This window comes from Oreochromis aureus, linkage group 6 (assembly GCF_013358895.1).
Source record: "Oreochromis aureus strain Israel breed Guangdong linkage group 6, ZZ_aureus, whole genome shotgun sequence".
Taxonomy (NCBI): Eukaryota; Metazoa; Chordata; class Actinopteri; order Cichliformes; family Cichlidae; genus Oreochromis; species Oreochromis aureus.
In genome coordinates, this window is record NC_052947.1 from 42,394,891 (window position 1) to 42,416,867 (window position 21,977).

The 21,977-nt window shown below is 46.1% G+C and overlaps 3 protein-coding genes across 3 annotated transcripts in view; all 3 read right to left on the minus strand.

Annotated features, from left to right (window-relative positions):
• The window catches only part of LOC116319950 (phosphofurin acidic cluster sorting protein 1-like), a 38,544-nt gene extending 34,855 nt beyond the window's left edge, over nucleotides 1–3,689 (minus strand). Inside the window, exons 1-2 of the mRNA XM_039613644.1 lie at nucleotides 3,681–3,689; nucleotides 3,126–3,182 (exon numbers count right to left, since the gene is read on the minus strand). The gene's annotated coding sequence lies outside the window, so the exon portion shown is untranslated. The remainder of the gene's footprint in view (nucleotides 1–3,125; nucleotides 3,183–3,680) is intronic.
• Nucleotides 3,690–3,933: 244 nt separating this feature from the next.
• On the minus strand, nucleotides 3,934–11,717 carry LOC116327739 (phosphofurin acidic cluster sorting protein 1-like). The gene is made up of 9 exons (XM_039613528.1): nucleotides 11,530–11,717; nucleotides 7,444–7,531; nucleotides 7,284–7,373; nucleotides 7,062–7,187; nucleotides 6,720–6,882; nucleotides 6,116–6,207; nucleotides 4,499–4,582; nucleotides 4,356–4,415; nucleotides 3,934–4,089 (listed from the first exon to the last, which is right to left on the minus strand). The coding sequence occupies exons 1-9, from the start codon at nucleotides 11,682–11,684 to the stop codon at nucleotides 3,934–3,936; spliced, it is 1,014 nt and encodes a 337-aa protein (XP_039469462.1). The 5' UTR covers nucleotides 11,685–11,717.
• A 2,553-nt stretch (nucleotides 11,718–14,270) lies between these two features.
• On the minus strand, nucleotides 14,271–15,979 carry LOC116327740 (transmembrane protein 121-like). Its single transcript, XM_031749391.2, has one exon. The coding sequence runs from the start codon at nucleotides 15,977–15,979 to the stop codon at nucleotides 14,894–14,896; it is 1,086 nt and encodes a 361-aa protein (XP_031605251.1). The 3' UTR covers nucleotides 14,271–14,893.
• Nucleotides 15,980–21,977: the final 5,998 nt, after the last annotated feature.

Consider the following 21,977-nt stretch of genomic DNA (forward strand, 5'->3'; position numbering starts at 1 on the left):
AGGTCAATTATGGAGTTCCACAGGGTTCAGTGCTAGGACCAATTCTGTTTACATTATACATGCTTCCCTTAGGCAGCATCATTAGAAGACATAGCATACATTTTCACTGCTATGCAGATGACACGCAGCTCTATCTATCCATGAAGCCAGGTAACACACACCAATTAGTTAAACTGCAGGAATGTCTTAAAGACATAAAGACCTGGATGGCCGCTAACTTTCTGCTTCTTAATTCAGATCAAACTGAGGTTATTGTACTCGGCCCTGAAAATCTTAGAAATATGGTATCTAAGCAGATTCTTACTCTGGATGGCATTACCTTGGCCTCCAGTAATGCTGTGAGGAACCTTGAGTCATTTTTGACCAGGACATGTCCTTCAATGCACATATTAAACAAATATGTAAGACTGCTTTCTTCCATTTGCGCAACATCTCTAAAATTAGAAATATCCTGTCTCAGAGTGACGCTGAAAAACTAGTTCATGCATTTATTACTTCCAGGCTGGACTACTGTAATTCTTTATTATCAGGATGTCCTAAAAACTCGCTGAAAAGCCTTCAGCTGATCCAAAATGCTGCAGCAAGAGTCCTGACAGGGACTAGAAAGAGAGCATATTTCTCCTGTTTTGGCTTCCTTCATTGGCTTCCTGTTAAATCCAGAATTGAATTCAAAATCCTGCTCCTCACATACAAGGTCTTAAATAATCAGGCCCCATCTTATCTTAATGACCTTGTAGTACCATATCACCCTATTAGAGCACTTAAGCTCTCGCTCTGCAGGCTTACTTGTTGTTCCTAGAGTATTTAAAAGTAGAATGGGAGGCAGAGCCTTCAGTTTTCAGGCCCCTCTTCTGTGGAACCAGCTTCCAGTTTGGATTCGGGAGACAGACACTATCTCTACTTTCAAGATTAGGCTTAAAACTTTCCTTTTTGCTAAAGCATATAGTTAGGGCTGGACCAGGTGACCCTGAATCCTCCCTTAGTTATGCTGCAATAGACGTGAGGCTGCCGGGGATTCCCATGATGCATTGAGTTTTTCCCTTCCAGTCACCTTTCTCACTCACTATGTGTTAATAGACCCTCTGCATCGAATCATATCTGTTATTAATCTCTGTCTCTCTTCCACAGCATGTCTTTATCCTGTTTTTCTTCTTTCACCCCAACCGGTCGCAGCAGATGGCCCCGCCCTCCCTGAGCCTGGTTCTGCCGGAGGTTTCTTCCTGTTAAAGGGAGTTTTTCCTTCCCACTGTTGCCAAAGTGCTTGCTCATAGGGGTCATATGATTGTTGGGTTTTCTCTGTATTTATTATTGTGCTATCTACTGTACAATATAAAAGCGCCTTGAGGCGACTTTTGTTGTGATTTGGCGCTATATAAATAAAATTGAATTGAATTGAATTGAATTAGGAAGTGTTGTGGTACTTAAAGACAGTCAAGTGCCAAGAAATGAATGGCCTCTTGGTCTCATAACTAAGGTGTTCCCAAGTAAAGATGGTAAAATACGTACCATGGAAATTAAGGTAGCCAAATCAGATGGTACAAAGGTGTTAACCAGACCTATCTCAGAGATTGTACCTTTAGTGCCTTCTTAACATGTTGTTTTCCCCAATATTTAATTGTGGCGTTTATTCACGCCAGGCGGGGAGTGTTCTGTTATCACTAAAAGTTGTAAAATGTATCACTAAAATATCATTCTCAGTCAGTTGTTATTCATTATGTGTTTACAGCGCCCTCTGTGGTTGCTCCAAGTAATGCACTTTAGAAACGGCTTTATTTTGAAAAAACTTTATTGAACAGGAAGTCCGCTCAGTCAAGCAAAGCAAGCGAGCAAGAAGAAGGGAAACATATCTGCACAAGCTGTGTTAAAGACTTTCTCGAAAGGTGTTTGCATGAAAACAAGAACGGACAAGTTGTAGAGCTGGGGAAATATATATATATATATATAGACAAGAACTGGAAGGGGCGTGTTTGGAGGCGTGGTCCCGCTCCTGAAATTTAAATAATTTATCTCCAATTATTATTAATAATAATAATGAATACTCTATTGATCCCCGTGGGGAAATTCTTCTCTGCATGTGAAGCAGTGGGCAGCCACCAGTGTGGCGCCCGGGGAGCAGTGTGTGGGGACGGTACCTTGCTCAGGGGTACCTCAGGGTAGCTGTTCAGGGGATTCGAATCCCCGACCTTCCGATTATGGGGCAACCACTTTACCTACTGAGCTATCCCTGCCCCAACTGAGCTATCCCTTAATCTCTGTCTCTCTCCCACAGCATGTCTTTATCCTGGAGTTTTTCCTTCCCATTGTCACCAAAGTGCTTGCTTACGGAGACCCGCAAGGGACATGGGAGAAAAAAAATGAAGATGAACTTTTTTGAGCGCTCGCAAAACTTTGAACTGGTGGGTGAGACGTCTCCAAAAACGTCGGAGCACTTTTGCAAATATAGACAGATATTTAAAGTTTACACAGCTACATTCTCGCCTGAAAATATCTTAAAAGTTTATTTTGTGACCATTTGTGAGTTATAAGAGTAATATTAAAACTAAGTAACTGCTGCCATTGTTGGAAAGGATAGGCTGGGCCACGAAGGATGCATTTGGAGCAGCTTTCGAATTGGGACTGCCTTCGTCGCCTGGCTCGTCACCTATCCCAGAATTCATAGCGCGGCCCAGCCAATTCCAGTTTACAACAATGGCAGCAGCTGCTTCATTTTAATATTACTCTTATTAATCTTTCTGGGTCACAAAACAAACTTGTAGCATATTTTCAGGTGAGAATGTAACTGTGTAAACTTTAAATATCTGCTCGGTTTATCAAGACATCACATATTTGCAAAAGTGCTCCGACGTTTTCGGAGACGTCTGTTACCCACCAGCTTGAAGTTTCGTGAGATCTCGCAACGGTTTTGCAAAAGTTCATCTTAATTTTTTTCTCCCATGTCCCTTGCGGGGCTCCGTACTTGCTCGTAGGGGGTCATATGATTGTTGGGTTTTTCTCTGTATGTGTTATTGTAGGGTCTACATTACAATATAAACCACCTTGAGACGACTGTTGTTGTGATTTGTATGAATAAAATTGAATTGAATATAACAAGTGTGTGTGTCTTTGTGTGTGTGTTTCAGATTCACCCTCAGCCCGGTCTCCTCTCCTTTCACCTCCTCAGATTCTCCTCGTAGATCTGCCGCCTGTTTAACAACAGCAGGATGCAGTTACACAGCTTGATCTGCAGGGGGCGACACAGCTTCTAAAGCTCTGAGGATGTCTGATCCTCCTGCAGATCAATATGTAATTCATTCACCTAACAAATGTTAGAATAGAAAGTACATTGTCAATATTAATAGTAAAAAATGTCTGCAGTAATGATGCACTGTTCTTAAATCTGTTTTACTTTACTTTGCTGATGTTTGAGTATTTTCAGTAGAATTTTTATTGTCTCTACAAATTTTCCATTTTCTTATTTTCCAAATATGCATCTGTGTCCGAGTACTGTCTCCAGGTATTTTCCATAATATTCCAGTCTGAGAGAAAGCGGAGACTGAAAGATCATTCAGCACCATGGACAGCTCCGTGGATTTACAGCACATTGAAGATTTAATATTTAAAATCATCAATCATACACTAATGTGCCCTGACAGGAGGTTCAGGTTGTGGATGTTCACATGATGCTGCTGTGTATTACTCACGGCTGCAGTCCGTTCTCTCTGCTGACAGTTGAGACTCCCGATCTCAGTCTGAGAGCTCGACTGAGAGACGCCCTCGAAGAACGGCCTGCGGGTGGAAAACAGCCAGCAGAGTCAATACCTCACACCTCAGATAGAGTCAGAATTGTGATGGCACACTAAAAACACACAAATATGTTTCACTAACATTTTGACTGGAGGTCAAACTTCCTCTCCAGCTCGACGAGCTGTGAATGCAGACAGGTGTGTTTCAGGCTCACCTGAGCTTGGGTTTAGGAGTGCTCTGGATGCTGTCGTTGTCGTCCAGCTCAGGGCCGCTGTCGCTCAGGTTGTAAACCTCCAGGCTGTCGTACAGGAGGTCCAGGTCCTCCTCGGCCTCCTGGCTCTGACCCACGGGGTCCGAGTCCAGAACCTGCAGGAAACGAGCCAATCTGGGTCACGAAACAGAGGTCCTACTTTTTACAGCTCATGTCCTACAAACCAGCAGAAGGTTATGGTTTTATTTTCACTGATGTCAGCAGCAAAGCTGTGTTTGATTCAGTTACTCAGTACTCTGTTCCTACAAAGTTCTAACCAGAACGGGCGACTGTCACCAGGAAACCAGTGTAAAATAAACATCTCGACCTGAAGTTCCTCCAGATGGATTTTGAAGGTAATGAAGGTGTGCTGAGTACCAACCTCATCACTGACTTTGAATCTCTTCAGGAGAGCCACAAACTTCTGCTTAAAGTTCGGCTGCTGAGTGACAGAAAACAGAAGAAAAGTGAAAAAGACAGCTTCAGCCCTTCAAACATCAGCTGCTCTGATACCTGAGTCCTTACCTGAGTCAGTGAGGATGTTCGGATCATTTTCCTGTGAGACTTCTTAATCTTTCCCTGGACATCCTCATCATCATCAAACATGTCCTGAGGGGAAAAAAAAGGCTCATCGAGCGTTTGTTCAGGTGAACCGTTTCAGTAAAATCCTCCACAGATGCTCAAAGTAAAAGTCATGGTTTTATAGCCTGCGCACCAAAATACAATAATCAGAAAAAAGTATGCGCGTGTGTGTGTGTGTGTGTGTGTGACCTCACTGTGCCATCTGCCTCCTTTTCATCCATACAGAAAACTGCAAATGTATACACTACTCTCAGAAATGCAACACTTTGAAACACATCAGGTCTCAATGGAAAAATCCTGCTGGATATCTCTGATGTGGACGGCTAACATGTTAGGAAAGAGAGGATGGAAATGAAAATGATCAGCCCACAGAGGGCTGAGTTCAAAGCTGAACTGGAAAAATGATGCAGCAGGTTTCATTGCAGCAACCCAAAATGGTACTCAGTATTTCATATGGCCCCCACGTGCTAGTGTGTATGCTGACGGGGCCATACTCCAAATGACACAATGGATGGTGCCCTGAAGGATCTCCTCTCCTGAACCAGGGCATCACTGACCTCCTGGACTCGAATGTCAGGATGGACATAATGTTTCCGAGGACACTATGAGCGTGGGGGCCAGTCAGTGGTATCATTTCCTTCGTCCTTCAGGAACTGCCTGCATACTCTGACCACACGAGGCCAGGCATTGTTGTGCACCAGGAGGACCCCAGGACCCACTGCACTGGAGTCTGACAATGGGTCCAAGACTGTAGGCTGTAGAGGTCTGTGCGTCTCTCCGTGGATATGCCTCCCCAGACCATCACTGACCCACCAGCTTAACAATGCTACACCTAGCATAATGTTCTCCACAGCTTCTCCAGGGCCTCTGTGCTCAGGGTGAACCTGCTCTCATCTGTGAAGCGCACAGGGCACCAGTGGCGGATCTGCCAGTTCTGGTACTCTATGTTATATTCTATATCAGGCCCTGAGGGAGGCCATTGTCATGAAGGCTGTTTCTGATTGTTTGGTCAGGGGTCTTCACACCAGTGGCCTGCTGAAGGTCTTTTTATAGCACCGGCAGTCCTCATCTCATTGCACAAAGAGCAGATACCGGTCCTGCTGATGGCTTAAGGCCTTCTGACCAGCTCTTCTAGAGCACCTGCCTGTCTCTTGGAATCTCTGTTGAGACTGTGATAGAAAACCTTCTGGCAGTGGCACGTATCGGTGTGCCCTCCTGGAGGAGTTGGACTACCTGATCCAGGGTCCAGGTATCACCTCATGCTGCTAGCAGTGACACTGATGCTAGCCACATGCAAAAGTAGTGAAAAAACAAAGATGATGAGGAGAAAATGTCAATGTCCTCCACCTGTCACACCTTTTGTTTCATGGGTTGTCTCACTGTTGCTCCTCTCGTACACCTGCTGTTGATTTCATGAACACCAAAGCAGCTGAAACTGTTTGAAACCCCTCTGTTACTGAACTGACCACATCAATATCCCAGGAGTTTAACTGACTTGATGCTGTACTCAGAGCTCATTATGTGACATAAGACAGCGTGCTGCGAGACAGGTGAGGTCACCTGAGGCAAGACTGCGTCGTCACTTCCTTCCTGTTCAGAGGAGAAGCTGTCGTCATCGTCCTCCCAGTAGTTCTCCACATCAGGAGAGCGGTCTGTTTGCACACACACACACACACACACACACACACACACACACACACACACACAGCTCATTTTGTGGCTGTAGCGGCTCACCTGCAGCTGTTTCCGTGTACAGGTGATCTGATGTGTGTCTACATTTACATACTGGTGTCACAGCCACAGCTCTCTGCAGTGACGTCGTCACAGACTGCTGTGAGTGTGTGTGTACATTTGTGTGGACTGAAAACTGGGATATTACTATACTTGTGGGGACCAACAGTCCTGATGGGGACAAAGTGCCCGTCCCCACGAGTTTGAGACTGTAAATGTGGTTTTAGTGTGAGGGTCACAGTTAGGTCATGGTGAGGGTTAGGGGCTCGGGAAAACATTGTATCAGTTAGGTGTCCTCACTAAGACATGAAAACGAGAATGTGTGTGTGTGTTGTGCCTTTACATGTACTCTATTACTCTATGTCTGACCAATCAGTAGCCAGTTTATAACAAGTACCTGATGCAGGGATGGTCAGACTCTCTGTCCCCCTACCTGGGGCCTTGCCCTGGTTGCCATGGTGACCAGTTGTGTCCTCTATTTCTATTGGATGGCTGCAGAGAGAATGAACACTCAGTTCCGCCGCACGCACAGAAGCATCCTTCAGGTTGCTATGGAGACCGAGTATGTGGGCACCATCTGTTGGATGCTGCATCACCTGGGACACACACACACATTTTTAAACTTTTCTGTCACGTCTCACAGATCTGAGGGCGGCTGCTGGAGAAACAAAATCTCGTGGTGTAATTTTGCTAGCTGAAGGGGAGATGATCTTTGAGCTAAATGTGCTACACACTGTGGCGAGGGTTCCTGATGCAGCAGAGCTTCCCGTCCTACCTCGGTCATGTTGACAACACCCACTGCGAGGGTTTTGTAGCCCATGATGGTTCGGTTCTTGTACCTCTTCCTCCTCTGCAACATCACATGCAGACGGTTCACGTCTCGCTTCAGGAAGTGAAGATACTGCACACACACACGATTTTACATCAGAGACAGGAGGCAGTGTGCGATCTGTGTGGTTCTTCATGCTGAGAAGGGAATTTTTGTTAAATGTGCAACCTGCAGGGAGAAGGTGAGCTCCAGGTCTGTTTCCATGAGGCCGTCGGGAGGAAGAAGGTACTCATTGGATCTCAACGTCCGCTTAGAGCCCTGAGACACAGATCCAGGGTCAGATCGACAGCACAGGTGAGTGTCAGACCGGCGACTGCCAGAATCTCACCTGGATTTTCACAGCGATGATGACGGAGCTGAGCTCTCTGTCCAGCTCCCTCAGAACCATCAGCTTCTTCACGGTCAGAATGCAGAGCCTGCAGAGCACAGCAAACAGGAAGCAACTTCACCATCAACACAAACAGCAGCAGGTGTGGACAGATGGACAGACGGACAGCCTGACGCTTACAGACGAGCACAAGTCTGATCAGCACCTTCAGCTAAATTTACTCCAGCTTCAAAGTCTGTGGAAACTCAGCAACTAAAGTTTCAGCAGATTCTTCCTGGCAAGCAGTTTGAAGACAATCACAAGCAATTCCTTTTGCCAACCGTCTGCATGTTGGTCTTCATTATATCCATGAGCCTCCTCTGAGGTCTTCCTCTTCTCCTCCTGCCTGGCTGCTCTGTCTTTATCATCCTTTGTCCAACATCCAGCCTCCATCCTCTCTCAGCCTCAGCTCCATCTGATTGGCTCACGTCCGTCCTGCTCAGCCTCCTGTCTGTCACTGCCACCATCTTCACACCATGCATCTCTCTCTGTCCACGTGGAGATGAAAGCTAGTCTGTTTTGTTCTTCTAAATTAGCTGCTAAAGCTTTAGATGGTTTCCAATAGGAGTTTTTTATTTCATACTTAATCTGTTGCTCCCCAAAACACCCCTCCCTTCTTATTGCCATTGTCCAGAAGCCGTCAGAGGGGCAGCACCCAAAGTGTGTTTGCCAAGAAAACAAACTGAAAACAGAATCAGTTCTTGGCTGAAAGCTTCTCAAATCCATCCGAGGATGCATCGGAGAGCAACATGGGCCTGCCTAAGGATATTTGGCACGCAGACTGGACCAGACGGGGATTGAACCACCAACCTGCTTGACTACCTGAGCTACAGACACCCCGTCAGTAATTATCACACTCTGGGGCCGATTATCGTGGTTAATAGTTTTCATTTTTCATTTTTATGTTGAAATGAAATAAATGTGTGGCTGTGCTGAATAAAGAAATCATGAAGGACTAAAAGGCATCTTAAACTGAGCATCCAGAGCCGTGTGAGCCACAGCGATTCACTTCATTTATCTCCTTCTCCTAACTTTGGCCATGTTTGACCCGGAGATCCATCACTTCAAATATTCCAGTCGTGTATTCCTGACGTATCGTGGAGGCAGGGCCTGTTTAACCTCCTCAGCTTCCCTTCAGGCAGTGAGGTGGACGTGTTTAATAGCGCTGAGTCCTGAGGGAGCTGAGCGTGAGAGGCTGACCTCCTGAGACCTCATTACTGCGAGGTCATGCTGGGACTCGTCCTGTTCGCTGCAGCTTCCTGTCAGCACCGGCCAGCAGGAGCTAATCCTGCTAATCCTGCTAACAGTGCCACCTGAGCTCTGATCCGCCCTCCCGAGGACAGAAGGCTGGCTCTGCTGCTGAGGACAAAGAGTCACACATTTCCTTCTCATTCGTGCAAAGACATGGATGTTTAGCCACTGTTTGCCACGTAGGAGGTGAAAAATAGATCCAAACTTTGTGTGAAGGACACCTTCAGTTTTTAATGTGGCTGTGTGGGTGGATGTTTTGTGTGTTTTACCCTCACTTTCCACTTATTTGGTGCGTTAAGCTTTAAACCTATGACTGTTGTACATACAACTGACAGTGATGCTCTCAGCTCCTCAAAAACGTCAGTCTGAGTATCGACAGAGGGCACGCGCTAGCACAGGACCCAGTCTGTAATAGTTTACTTGTCCTTCTACGTTCACATGCCAACCTGATGGTGGCGCTGTTGTCTTTGATGAGATGCTTAAACCCAGACACAGCGATACAGACGCGCGTCTGCTGGAGGGTTACTGTAACAGAGCAGCATGATGATGAGGAGGAGGGGAGTTCATCACTTAAAAGCTGCTCTGCATGAAGACAAACATCGATCGCTCAAGATTCAAGATCCTTTATTTGTCACATGCATAGTTATACGAGTACAACACACAGTGAAATGAGCCTGTATTTGTTTTAAACCAAACAGCTCTGTGTGGGAAAACCTCTGAATTAACCCACAAATTTCTCACTCAGCTCCTCATCATCAGTTTTCCAGGACAAAGCTCCAGTTCGTGAATCTGGAGATCTGGAGAAAATGCTGATGGAGGCTCCACAAGTCTTTACTCCAGACTGACCTCAGAACAGCGGAGCAGTGAGGCCAGGCTGCAGTGACTGATCAGTGACTCAGTGCTGACTGATCTGGGTTCAGTCGGTGTTGGAGTGTTGGTCACTCTGATGAGACCACAGGGTTTAATATCTGCTGACATAATGATAAATATTTCCTTTAAAATCATAATTTCAGGTATTATTTGCACCTGTTTTGAGGTGATGCATGACTCGCTTTAATCTTCACTGCTTCCTGAGTCAACAGGACATTTAAGAGGATTAACTTTGACTGCTCGGCTTCGTTAACCCCTACACGAACATGTTGCTAATCTGCCCGGAAACAGACGGGTGGCAATCAGAGAGAACGAACGCTAATCAGCTGTCGTCAGGATTTCTCGTCCGCTTCTGATTGGCTGCTGAAACCTGATGTAATTGCTGAGGTCATGACCTCGCAGGTGTCTCTGGTCTTAACACCGCTGGTGAGCCAGAACCAGGTGAAACCCCTCACTAAGCCTCACTAAGTTCAGCCCCCGTGACAGCACAGCAACACCCAGAACCAGAACAGAACCAGAACCAGTGCACACTGAGCTCCACGCCACCTTCATTCACATCTTCAGTTATAGATCCTTTCTCTGGACTGATGTCACAGAGTGGAAGAAAGCTGCAGCTTTAACAAACAGCAGTAATGTGTGACCATGTTTGCCGACGCTTCTTTTAGTCTGCATCCTTTACGAGCGCATAAAGGATGCTCCGGTGTCTCCTCCTCCAAAGGAAGTAATAGAGGAAGCTCTGAAGCTCGTCTGACTTCAAGTTGAATTCAGGAAGTTTGAAATCTTCCTTCAGACGAACTGCTGAATGACGAGCAGGCACAGCCCTGCTCTCCCTCCTGTTGCACCTGATCAGTTTAGAATAAAATAGAATAGAATAGAATAGAATAGCTCTTTATTGTCACTGTTACAAGAACAATGAAAGGCAGTTTGACATCTCTCCGTGTGAAATACACAATAGTGTAAGTAAGTATTTACATAATAACACAGACAGATTTACATTTACACATGAAAGATATGTCAAACTTATTCATACACCTGCATACTTAAAGATACATGTATATATACATGCATATATGCATGCGTACGTACGCGCACACACACACATATTTTAGTTTCACATTACTGTGCAAACACGGTGTTTTACACCCATCACCGACAAAACAACTGGACGGGCTTCACCTGCACACATCAGCAGGCTGAAGGTCATCAGTCTTAATAATAAGGTATACAGCACAATGCCAGGGTGTGTGCCATCATAAAACACCCACAGACCTCTGAGAAACTCAGACTGCCAATTCAGGTTTAACAAACTGCAGACAGAACAGCTTTCAGCAGCAGCAGGATCCCTGTGAGCGTCCACAGTCACAGACTACATGCTGTACAAACACCTCTGACTGGACTCAAATTAGAAATAAAAATAAACTTTAGCAAAAATAAACATAAACTAAAACAACAGGAACCAAATATAAGAAACGAATCTGGACTTCTGCATGAGCACGTTCGTGTTTGTGCTGTTTATTATTATTATATTATTTTATTCTGACCTGGAAAATAGCACCAAGATCATTAAACACCATGAAACCAACATTTTTTTTTTTTAAACTGTATTTTTAATCAGTAAACCTGAAACCAGCAAACTCACCGATCTGAAGACTCAAAACTAAACTAAATAACAACAACGGAAAATATGACTGTAGATTAACTCTGATGTGGCAAAATAATGGAAATTATAACGATCATCATTCATCAGTAATTACAGACACAGAGGCTCGAGTCCCCCAGACTCACCTGAACGCACCTGCTGCATCTTTACTGATCACACATGAAAACATTTACACACACACATACAGACTCACACAAACAGAACAAACAGGTGTTGTGTAGAAGCCCGTCGTCCTCTCCTCTCTGCCCTAGCATCGATCCTCTTACCTGGGCACGCAGCTCGGGGAGGACCGGTCGATCTCCCAGGTAGCGAACAGGTTCATGGGCACCGGGCCGCTGCCGTCTGGCTTCCCGGCAGCCTCGGTGCCCGCTGACGTGTCGGTGGGCCCCCGGACTCCTCCTCGGTCCACAGCCGCCGCCATCGTCTCCTCTCCCGGTCGGCAGTCGCTGCGATGCCGCCAGCTGATCCTCCAGCCCGGCTATCAGTAAGGGCGGGGCTGAGAGCCGGGGGGAGGGGCTGATCCAAGAGCAGACACAGCCAGAGTTGCTCAGCACATCCTCATGAGGAGACACCTCCGTCTCTTCTTCTGGGTTTCCAGCAGAGCGAGTCCTCCACTCCTCAGCTCCACCTTCAGCATTCAAGCTCAGAGAATCCAGGCATGAAATAAAAATGTCCCACTTCAGTTAATCCAAAATGCTGCAGCAATAGTCCTGACAGGGACTAGAAAGAGAGAGCAGATTTCTCCTGTTTTGGCTTCCCTTCATTGGCTTCCTGTTAAATCCAGAATCCAAAATCCTGCTCCTCACATACAAGGTCTTAAATAATCAGGCCCCATCTTATCTTAATGACCTTGTAGTACCATATCACCCTATTAGAGTACTTCGCTCTCACACTGCAGGCCTACTTGTTGTTCCTAGAGTATTTAAAAGTAGAATGGGAGGCAGAGCCTTCAGTTTTCAGGCCCCTCTTCTGTGGAACCAGCTTCCAGTTTGGATTCAGGAGACAGACACTATCTCTACTTTCAAGATTAGGTTTCAAACGTTCCTTTTTGCTAAAGCATATAGTTAGGGCTGGACCAGGTGACCCTGAATCCTCCCTTAGTTATGCTGCAGTAGACGTAGGCTGCTGGGGATTCCCATGATGCACTGAGTTTTTCTTCTTCACTCACTATGAAGAAGAAACACCCAGAAGTCTTTCCTTCCCACTGTCACCAAAGTGCTTGCTCATAGGGGGTCATATGATTGTTGAGTTTTTCTCTGTATGTATTATTGTAGGGTCTACCTTACAATGAAAAGCGCCTTGAGGCGACTGTTGTTGTGATTTGGCGCTATATAAATAAAGTTGAATTGAATTGAAATGTTAGCTAACTAGTGACAGAATCGATACCTCAGAGGAAAATAAGGACACTAAAACTAAACATCAGTTTAAGGCGATCAGGTCAGTGCTGCAACAATGATCTCATATTAAACCGAGGATACACTGTGGCTGTTCGGTGTTTGGCTTGCTGCACTGAAACTGGAAAATCCAGCTGTTAGCCGTCATGTTTGGGTTTGTGAAGCACTTTATAAACGAGGACTGTGGAGGAGAGCCTGTCTGAGTCAGGTGACAGGTGGTTACCGGACCAACAGAAGCTGATGTTTCCTCCTCTGGCCGAGAGCATTCAGCTGATGTGATCACATGCAGACAGTTTACTTCATGCTCATCACACCACAAACAACTAAGTTTCTTCCAGAACCATGATCTGCAGGGAAAGTAGGTCAAAAAGAGCATCACGTCACATCTCACTGACTGGATTCCTTCATATTAGAAGTGAGGACTAATGTGAGTGAAGGAGACAGTAAAGGAGATGAGCTGTCCCGAGGACCTCCTGATGGACGTCAGGATTTCGACTTCAGTCTTGTTATGTCAACCTCTGATGTTGTAAACTGTTTGGATGTGTTTAGGAAATATATTTTATTGCATAAAATAGCGCTGATGGTATCATGTGAACATCTGCTTAACCTCAGCCATCCAACCACATGACGTCACGTTCAGTACTGACAGGAGATGGTGCTTAAACTCTAATTTACCCCCCTGAGCCCTGACACAGATGTAACTCAGATGTGAAGATATAAGAAATCAGAGCTTAAAGTTAGTTTCATGTCCCCTTTAAAGATGAACTCAGCGGTCTCAGTGTAGCATCTTTGTGATAATTACTGCGAATGTTCCACCAGCACATTTAAACAGAGCAGAGAAACAGCACAAACATGCTCATATGCATCTGTCAGAGAGCTTTATGAAGCTGAACGAGCTGTCCTGAAGAAATGGAAAAAGCAAAAAAACAAGCAAACAGTTTACTGCCAGTGTTTTTCTGCCTGAAATGTCATCACCATCGCATTTTAATTTGCTTTTTCTTCTTTTTTATTTGTCCTTTACCTGAGGATCAATTTATTTGAATGTGTGAGGTACGGCTCCATCTTGTGGCCACATTGGTGTACTGCAGGAACGATTCTGTTTACATATTTGTGCACTGGATTTGAAATAAGAGGGAAAAAAACTAAAATCAAACCTGAAGGCAGATAAAACGAAGGATCTGCAAACAGGAAACTAAACTTTCACCTTTTAAACTGACCACAAAGCTGGCTTCAAATAGTCATTTTATTAGTTTTCTTTTCCAAATATGAATCATGAACAAAAGCAGCACAGTCCCCTCGGCCCTGAGTTACATGAGGATGGACTTCTACAAGTAGGACGGAGCCTTGTCAGCCGTTTGCTGGTCGTGTCGCTGAGCTGACGTCTGTTGCTCTGTCACAAGATTTATGAATATCCTGAGAAACAACTTCTTCACCAAACATGCGTACTCTGAAAAGTGTCCAGAAACTGAGATTACACCTGTTCAGGTAACAACGCCACCTCCCTTGCTCCTTTACTCGACACACGGCCCGTATCTTTGTAAGTGTAATGTGTGGGAGCGCACCGGGCAACAGCTCCAGCATCATCTCCTCAGCCAGTGAAGAATCATCATTTTCATCCGCTGTCCACGATATCTTCTCTTTATGCAGAGAGCTGCTGCACGACTTCAACACTGACACCGAGGAAGGGTTCGCTTGGATTTGTGTTATTGTTTATGGACCTAACAGTCTGAGCTAGTGTTTTAATTCTCTAAGATTACATCAGAGTCCTCTGAGCCAAAATCTGCTCTACTTCATATCTGCTCATAGACATGAGAGCAGCATCAACCTGAACCTGCCAACAAGAGCTAGAAGAAGCTTTCAGGGCATCTTCTAAGTGACTGATTCTCAGAGACGTGTGACAAGTTTAAATTCAGCACTCTGAAAATGGATTTTACATCCCCACCATATATCTGTGTGAACAAGATGGTTTCTACTCATGTTTTAAGTGAAAGTTATAGAAATTATTTTTATATCAGAGCAAGAGCAGGACAAACAACAACAAAAACGACCTTTCCTTAGAAACGGTCACGTTTGAGTTCATAAACAAGAATCTGAAGAAATGTCCAACCTGTCGATCAGTATTACAGCAACGCAGTGAGAACATGTTGGGTTTAGTGACTGCAGCCCGCTGAGTGAACCCTGCGCTCCTCAGATCAGAAAGTTCAGAAAGTTTCTCCGCAGCACCGCAGATGCTCGTTTATCCCAAACCAGTTGTTTCCCGTCGCTTCAGTTGGGTTTCTCCTTCTTTTATCTCATCGCCATTCAAGCTCACCTCCTGTTGACTGGCATCATCACCGCCCTCCTCGCCTTCTTCATCCTGTTCCTCCTCTTCTGGGATGCTGGTGAAGTCCTCGATCACGACTCTGGGCAGCCCCACGTGCTGACCGCCGTACACCTGAACCTCTTCCTGAGAGTTCTTCTGGATCTCGGTGCCCCGATCCGCCATAGGAGCAGCTGGCTGATGTTTCCTGTACTGCAGCAGGCTGCAGCTCTTCACTAAGATGGCGATCACGTTCTTTCCCATCATGATCCCCGACACTCGGATGTCCCTGTAGACCAGCAGGTTTCCCGTGCGGATCAGGAGGGTGATGATGTTGATGGTGGCGAGGCTGAGGATGGGATAGAGCATCATTCTGTGGGGGACGATGTTAACCCCCTGCATGCTGATCTCGCTCAGGGAGACGCACGGCAGCACCAGCAGGAGGATGTAGCAGTAAAAGAACATCAAACCCTCCACCCACAGGGGGAGTCCTTCGCTTTGTTCCCACAGGTTTGCTTGAACATCCACAACATCCAGCAGGTCCAGCACCACCCAGAACAGGCGGCTCCGTATCTCCTCTCTTTTTTTATACGGTCGCAAGTACTCCAGGTGATCTATTGCAGCCAGCGTTACGAACACGATGGGCATGCAGATGGACAGCAGCAGTGTAAGACCTCTCCGGGACACGCCTACATCCACCACCTCCACATCTGCAGCCGTGTCCTGGGACTTGTAGTTCTGATAAACAAAGTAGACCTTGATCTCCAGGACAAAGATGTAGAAGAACCAGAGCATCATGGCATAGCCTCGCCTCGCGGTGTGCACCTCTGACCCGGCCCAGACGGCCACGTAACGAAGGACGATGAGGAAACACGCATCGCTCGCCAACACGGTGACGGACACGGCGAGCCTCCGGGGACCCGGATTCTGCTCCACCAGGTAGGCGTCCATAAGTGCCAGGCTGGTCATGATGAGGACTGCTGTTAGGCACACGTGGGGCTTGTTTGGTTGCGGAGTAACCATCTCTATTTGAAGCCAGCAGAGAGTCAAGGACAAACCCAGCCACGAGACAACAGTCCAAACACTTACGCCAGTATTTCTGCAGGAGAGGCGGCTACGATCCGAGTCATGATAGCATCTTTATGGAAGGGTGGGCGTAACTTTCAATCGGAAACAGCCCTCAGTTCAAGCTCTGCAGTCCAGGTTACAGAAAGAGGACGCTTGGACTCAGGCCGACAGGACATCAGCGTTCATCCCTTATTTTCCAGATTCCACACTTAAAAACTTGGATGAAGGTTGTGTTCATGTTTTCCTTTGGTCCATGTCCAGCAGCAGTTTCAACCTACCGTCCAAACCGAGGTGAAACAAACTGAAGGTTATCATCAGTGCTCCTGCTTTCTCTCTCTTAGACGACAGTGTGGAAATCTTTGGATTGTTGTGAGAGCAGAATCAGCACATCCACCTCTGGGCTCGAGCTTCCTGTTAAAGCTCGGTTAAGTTTAAAGTCTGTGATCTCCACACAAGCTGCAACTTTAGAGACTTCAGAGTTTCTCTTACTGTTTCTGAGGAGGAGATAAAAGCTGCTCGTCTCCCCTGCGGCTCCTCGTCACAAAGTTTGTGCTGTAAAGTTTTGCAGAAAAAGGTTTTTGTTCTTTGACACGTTTTAAAGAAAGCTTCTTCAAAAATCAAAACACTGAAACAAACAGGACAAGTGAGCGGGCTCATTATCGCCTCCATCGCTGTTTTCACAGCGCCGAGCATCAAGCCGGACCATCGTCGCTCCCTTCTGAGTGTGCAGGGAGTCTTCCTCACGTTTTCTATCTGCAGGCTCTGCTTTCAGCACGAGTTTCCCGACATCTGTGAGCTGAGAGGGAGGGAGAGAACGAGCCTGTTCGACTCTCCGCCTTCCATCCAGCACTACGGTTTTTTCTTCATCCTCAGCAGCATGACCTTGTTTCTGCACACGCACACACACCAAACTGTTTACACCACCGAGCTGCGATCTCAGAGAGGAACGCTGTTTTCCATAAACATTTGAAGGCCTTCTGGAACAGGAAGTCTCTTCACACATTCACACAAACTTCTCACATCTTGTCACTTTTGTTCATTCTTTATCAACATTTTTTACAGTGAACAAAGTGAAATGCTGCATCCAGGTCTCTAATCTGGCTGAAACTGTGCTGTAGTTCTCCCAGTCACAGCAAACTGTGAATCTGAGTACTGAGGGCGCGGGAACCCACGTGACCACCCACAGAAAACCTCCACATCAGCGCTGATAGAGGAGTAGAAGAAGTTCAAACTGAAAGCAAAGAAACGGCAAATTTTCTCCAGAAAATCTCACCTTTTCAGGCCGCTGCAGCTGCTCCCTGTGTACAGTCTGAGACTCTCTGCAGTTCTGCACCCATTCATCAATGAACAGCTGGTAAAAAACAATCAAACTGATCATACGCTCGTATTTTCAGCCACCGCAGATGCAGCATCTGTGCAAGTTAGAAAAACCTGAGGGGTGCACGAATGGCTGAAATGATGCCAAAGCAAAACATGACTTTTGGCATGCGGTAGTATCCCGGTGCAGGTCTGTGGTTCTCTTCTGAAAATACTGGGCGTAAAGCAGCGTCTCAGTGAGTGTGTGACTCAGCAGGGGGGCTGAGTTATAAGGCAGACCTCGGTCTGTGATCCCTGTGGAGAGTCACTGAAAAATGAGGTGAGTCTCAGGTCTGAAAGGAGTTTCCTTTGGGCCCAACGCAGGAGGCAGGAAGCTCACAGACAGCTTCCAGAAGAGGTTTTGAGTCCAAACATTAGGGAACTCTCAGGGAACATTGGGGAGGAGCTGGCTTTGCAAGATTAGTTCTTTTCTCTGTTTTTAAGCTCTGCTGAAACAAAGTTAAATTTGTGGTGTAGTTGGTCAAAACAGAGGAAGCGCTAACATCGTCTGGCCTCTGACGTCTTCCCCATCCTCCCAGTGTGGGCTACAAACGCACCGATGGGCCACAGGAAACCTTTCTCTTACTCTCACACACAGAGTAAATCGTGTTCCTGTTCTTCTGCTGGTCACAGGAGTTCACCTGCAGTCTGATGGACACATCAGGACAGTTTGGTGGTGTTGACACTGATCTGTGTGTTAGTGTACAAAGCAGTGATCACAGGCTGCGCTTTGTGAGCTTTAGGTGTTTGTTGATCATCAGTTCAGTCTTTTTTTGGAAGCTCTGATCTTAATGACCTAACTTTTATCTAGGCTAAGCTTTTTATGGGAAGACCACATTAAAAAGTCATGAGAAGATGCTGTGGAGCTTCATGAGGATGAATTACATTAGCCCAGTTACTGCCTCGTATGGCTGACTCCAGCTCGGCGCTGCGTTCAAGGACGGACCTGATGTTTCAAGCTCGCTGCTGCCACGAGAGGGCCAGCGGTGACGCCTGGCTCCACATCAGAGGTGCAGATTTCTCATTTAGTGGGTCAGGAGTGAAACCAGCTGGTGGCTTTGCAGCACATTAGGATAAAAATCCTAACAGGGCATTAGAGCTTCATGCTTCAGGTGGAGCTGAAGGAAAGGTGAAAGAAACTAAAGCATGAACTAAAAGTTAAGCATGAGCTCACTCAGGTGGCTGACCCATCACAGGTGGATCCAGCAGAGTGCAGCGCGAGGCTGTTAACAACAACTGCATCTCTGCAGCGCATCCAGCGTCAGAAACATTTAAATGGATCAAAACAAAAAGAAACGCACACGAGCAGGAAAACCGTCACCCCACGATCGTCTGCTGAGGCGAGTGTTAGCGCCTTATCTCATGTCAGCGGTGTAAACACGAGCAGCTGAGCTCTCTGTGGGAGGAAAGCAGCTCGTTAAGACTGCAGGCCGATGGCCTCGGCTCTGCCTGCAGCTGCATTTTTCACTGATGCAGGAACTCTGCACTCCTACGCTCACTTCAAAGCCAGCTGGAGGGAACACAGGATCCATTAGCATAGATTAGCATATACCTACAGACAACCCCATCCAGCAGCAGCTGGGTGGTGCTGTCTCCATCCTGGGATGAGAAGCTCTCAGGAAAGAGATTTTCCTTCTGATCCTTCTGATCCTTCCTGGAGCCAAGCATCAACAGGAGCACCATGAAGGGAGACGTAAAGCACGAAGCAGCCGTCCTCCATACGACCCCTGACCTCTCTCATGTTTTCCTTTGAACACCTGAAACCTCAAAGCTCACAGATATGACGTCCACGTAGCTGTGCTCAGATTTAAGCTGCTCATCCTGATAACTTTCCAGAGCTGTGATGTTGTATTTGTTCAGTTTCTGCTGCCCTGATTGCAAAGCTCTAATAAAAAAGACCTTTTTACTGTCAGACTGTTTTTACCTGCTTAAAGAGGGGAATATAAAATAGCAGCTTCCAACCTGTGACAGGAACGCTCTTAAAGCCTCAGAATGATTCAGAGTTTATGGTCCAACAGCTCATTTATGACAGTTCAGACATGGACAATCATTTGTTGGTATAACACTGTTCCTGAAAATAAAAGGGAGCCGAGGTCCTACTACTCAGTCTTTTATATTCTGTGTCACTGATTCCTGTAGAGAAACTATGTATTTACTAGCTGCTTGTTGGTTATGGTAGGTTAAAGGTCGTTACTTCTCCAACAGCAGCAGAAGGTTAAGCCAAGGTGTGAAAACGGATGTAGGTCACAAGTTTCTAGTGAGCTCATTGTGAAACCTGGCCCCACTCTGTCATGTGACTTACTGAGGTCAGATGGCCCAGGGTGTGAGTGGGCGTTGAGGTGTCTGGGAAGGATCTCAGAACTGGATTATAGTTGGCAGAGAGTTGGTGTCATAAGCCCCGCCCTCTGTTCAAAGATGGTCGCTCACAGTGGACATAAATGCTTCTTTCACTCCTCTTTCAAACCATCTGTCCTCTCTGCCCAACATGTGAACATTGGCGTCCTCGAAGGAGTGACCTTTGACCTTTAGATGCAGCTGGACTGCTGAGTCTAGTCCCATGGAGGTGGCTCTTCTATGTTGTGCGCTTGTGAAGTGGCTGGGTGTGGATGTCATGCTTGACTCTTTCCTGAGGTTCTCTGATAAACCTGCTACATGAAATGCGTGTCACTTTTTTTTTTTAATTCAAAAAGTAAAAACAGTTTTTGAGTCACTGAGTGTTTGTGCACAATTACATGCACGGTGATGCCTGAGAGCCTCTATGTGACAGAGACACTGTGGGGAGTGTCATCTGTCCTGATCGTGCGTGGACCCTCCATGGCACTCACACAGACTCACTCTGTGTTTGTCTGATTGTCCTTCAGACAAACAGGTTTCATCAGGGACCGAGCGACAGCGCACACAGTGCTGCTCTGTATAACACAGTGAGGTCTCATGTGTTAATCACTGGTGAGGAAACACAGCTGTGCTGTAACTGTGACCACTGTGCTGAATCTGCCCATGACACTACACTAACACATTCATGTACACCACAGTAAAAATAACAAAACACTGTGTGGATAGAAAAGTCCCCATCTGTGTGATGTATGGTGGCTGTGTGGACACACATGGCTGCTTTACTTCAAACTGTGAAGGACACTAGTATCAAAGTTAGGTCAGAGTTTGTGGTAATAATTTATCCCCAGGTTCAGTCGCAGGCACTGTCCCCTCATTGTAGAGTTAAGCGACATCCTTGAGGTTGACTCTAAAGTGTCTGCGTGTCACATCATAGGTGCATGTGGACGGGTCACTGATGAAGCACACAATCAAATTCACATGGAGCCTCTTCATTCTCTGAACATGTGATAAAAACTGTGTTGTGCTGTTGATTGCACTAAGCTGTGGACTTAAAGCTGTCAGAGGGTAAATAAAGCAGCATGTCTCATGACATGGCACAGAAGGAGGGTGTGTGATGATGCATGTTCATCCCTAACAATACTGCTGATGATAGTTCTGTTACAGAAACAGTCACTAAATTAGGAACACTGGCTGGTGGATTTAAAGATAAGGTTTGATAAAGATGTCTCACATCAAATGGCTACTTAAACAACAGTTTCTCATTGATGATCGATCAATGCTATTTCATATTTCCATGTGTAAGAAGTTTATTGAACAGAGTGACAGTAACCGCTCTGTCCAAAGAGACTGACCCCGGGCCTGGCAGCTGTGATTATTGGGTGAGGAATGGGGGGAACAAAGGAGGGTGTGGGGTAACTTGGAGGACAGACGGAGGTGTAGGTCAGAGGGTTTAAACTCCAGGTCACCACGGCTGGCCTGTACAAGGATACAAATGGAACAGATGTTATTGTTCCCACCTTGAAAGGTGTAAAAGGAGGGACTGTTGGGTTTGAGTTTCATTTGGGATTAATAGAACCTTTAGTTTCTTACTGATTGAATAATTACTTAGAAACCTGCAGACATATCAGTATAAAAGAATGTGCAGCTGTAAACATCGGTCACCTCTTAGCTCAGCGCAGCTTCTCCCCACCAGTTGATGCACATCCTTATATAAAACTCTGTGAACTGCCAGGGCGGTTACTCTCTTTTGGGAAGTCTGACTGCAGCTGTTTTACAGCCTTACCAAAAGAGATCCATGTACATGATAATATTGAATCATTCAATGTTCTAATAAATAAGAAGTGTGTTACTGGTGATTCCTCAAAGTGGATAAAAGAACACGTAACACTGCTATTCCCTCCTCCCACAATAATCTATAGATCAAAGATTATTGTGGAAAGAGCAGAGGCACGGTTTCTAGCACTACCACCTGGTGTGAACACAGTCTACACTCATGCAGCTACAGGTTGGTTGACCCAAAACCTTGAGGCACAGCATTTGGGAAACACTGATCCACTCTGCTTGACTGAAAACAGCACATGTAGCTGAACGATGCATTATTCTTCACGCTGCAGCCATAATGCAGAGCTGGTGCGATTGTCTACATAAGAAGGAAAGGACACGTCAATGCTTCCTTTACTACCTCCTTTAGCAGAGGAGACATTGTAGCATCCTTTATGAAAGCGAAGGTGATAACACCATCCAGATTTCATAGTGACAGACA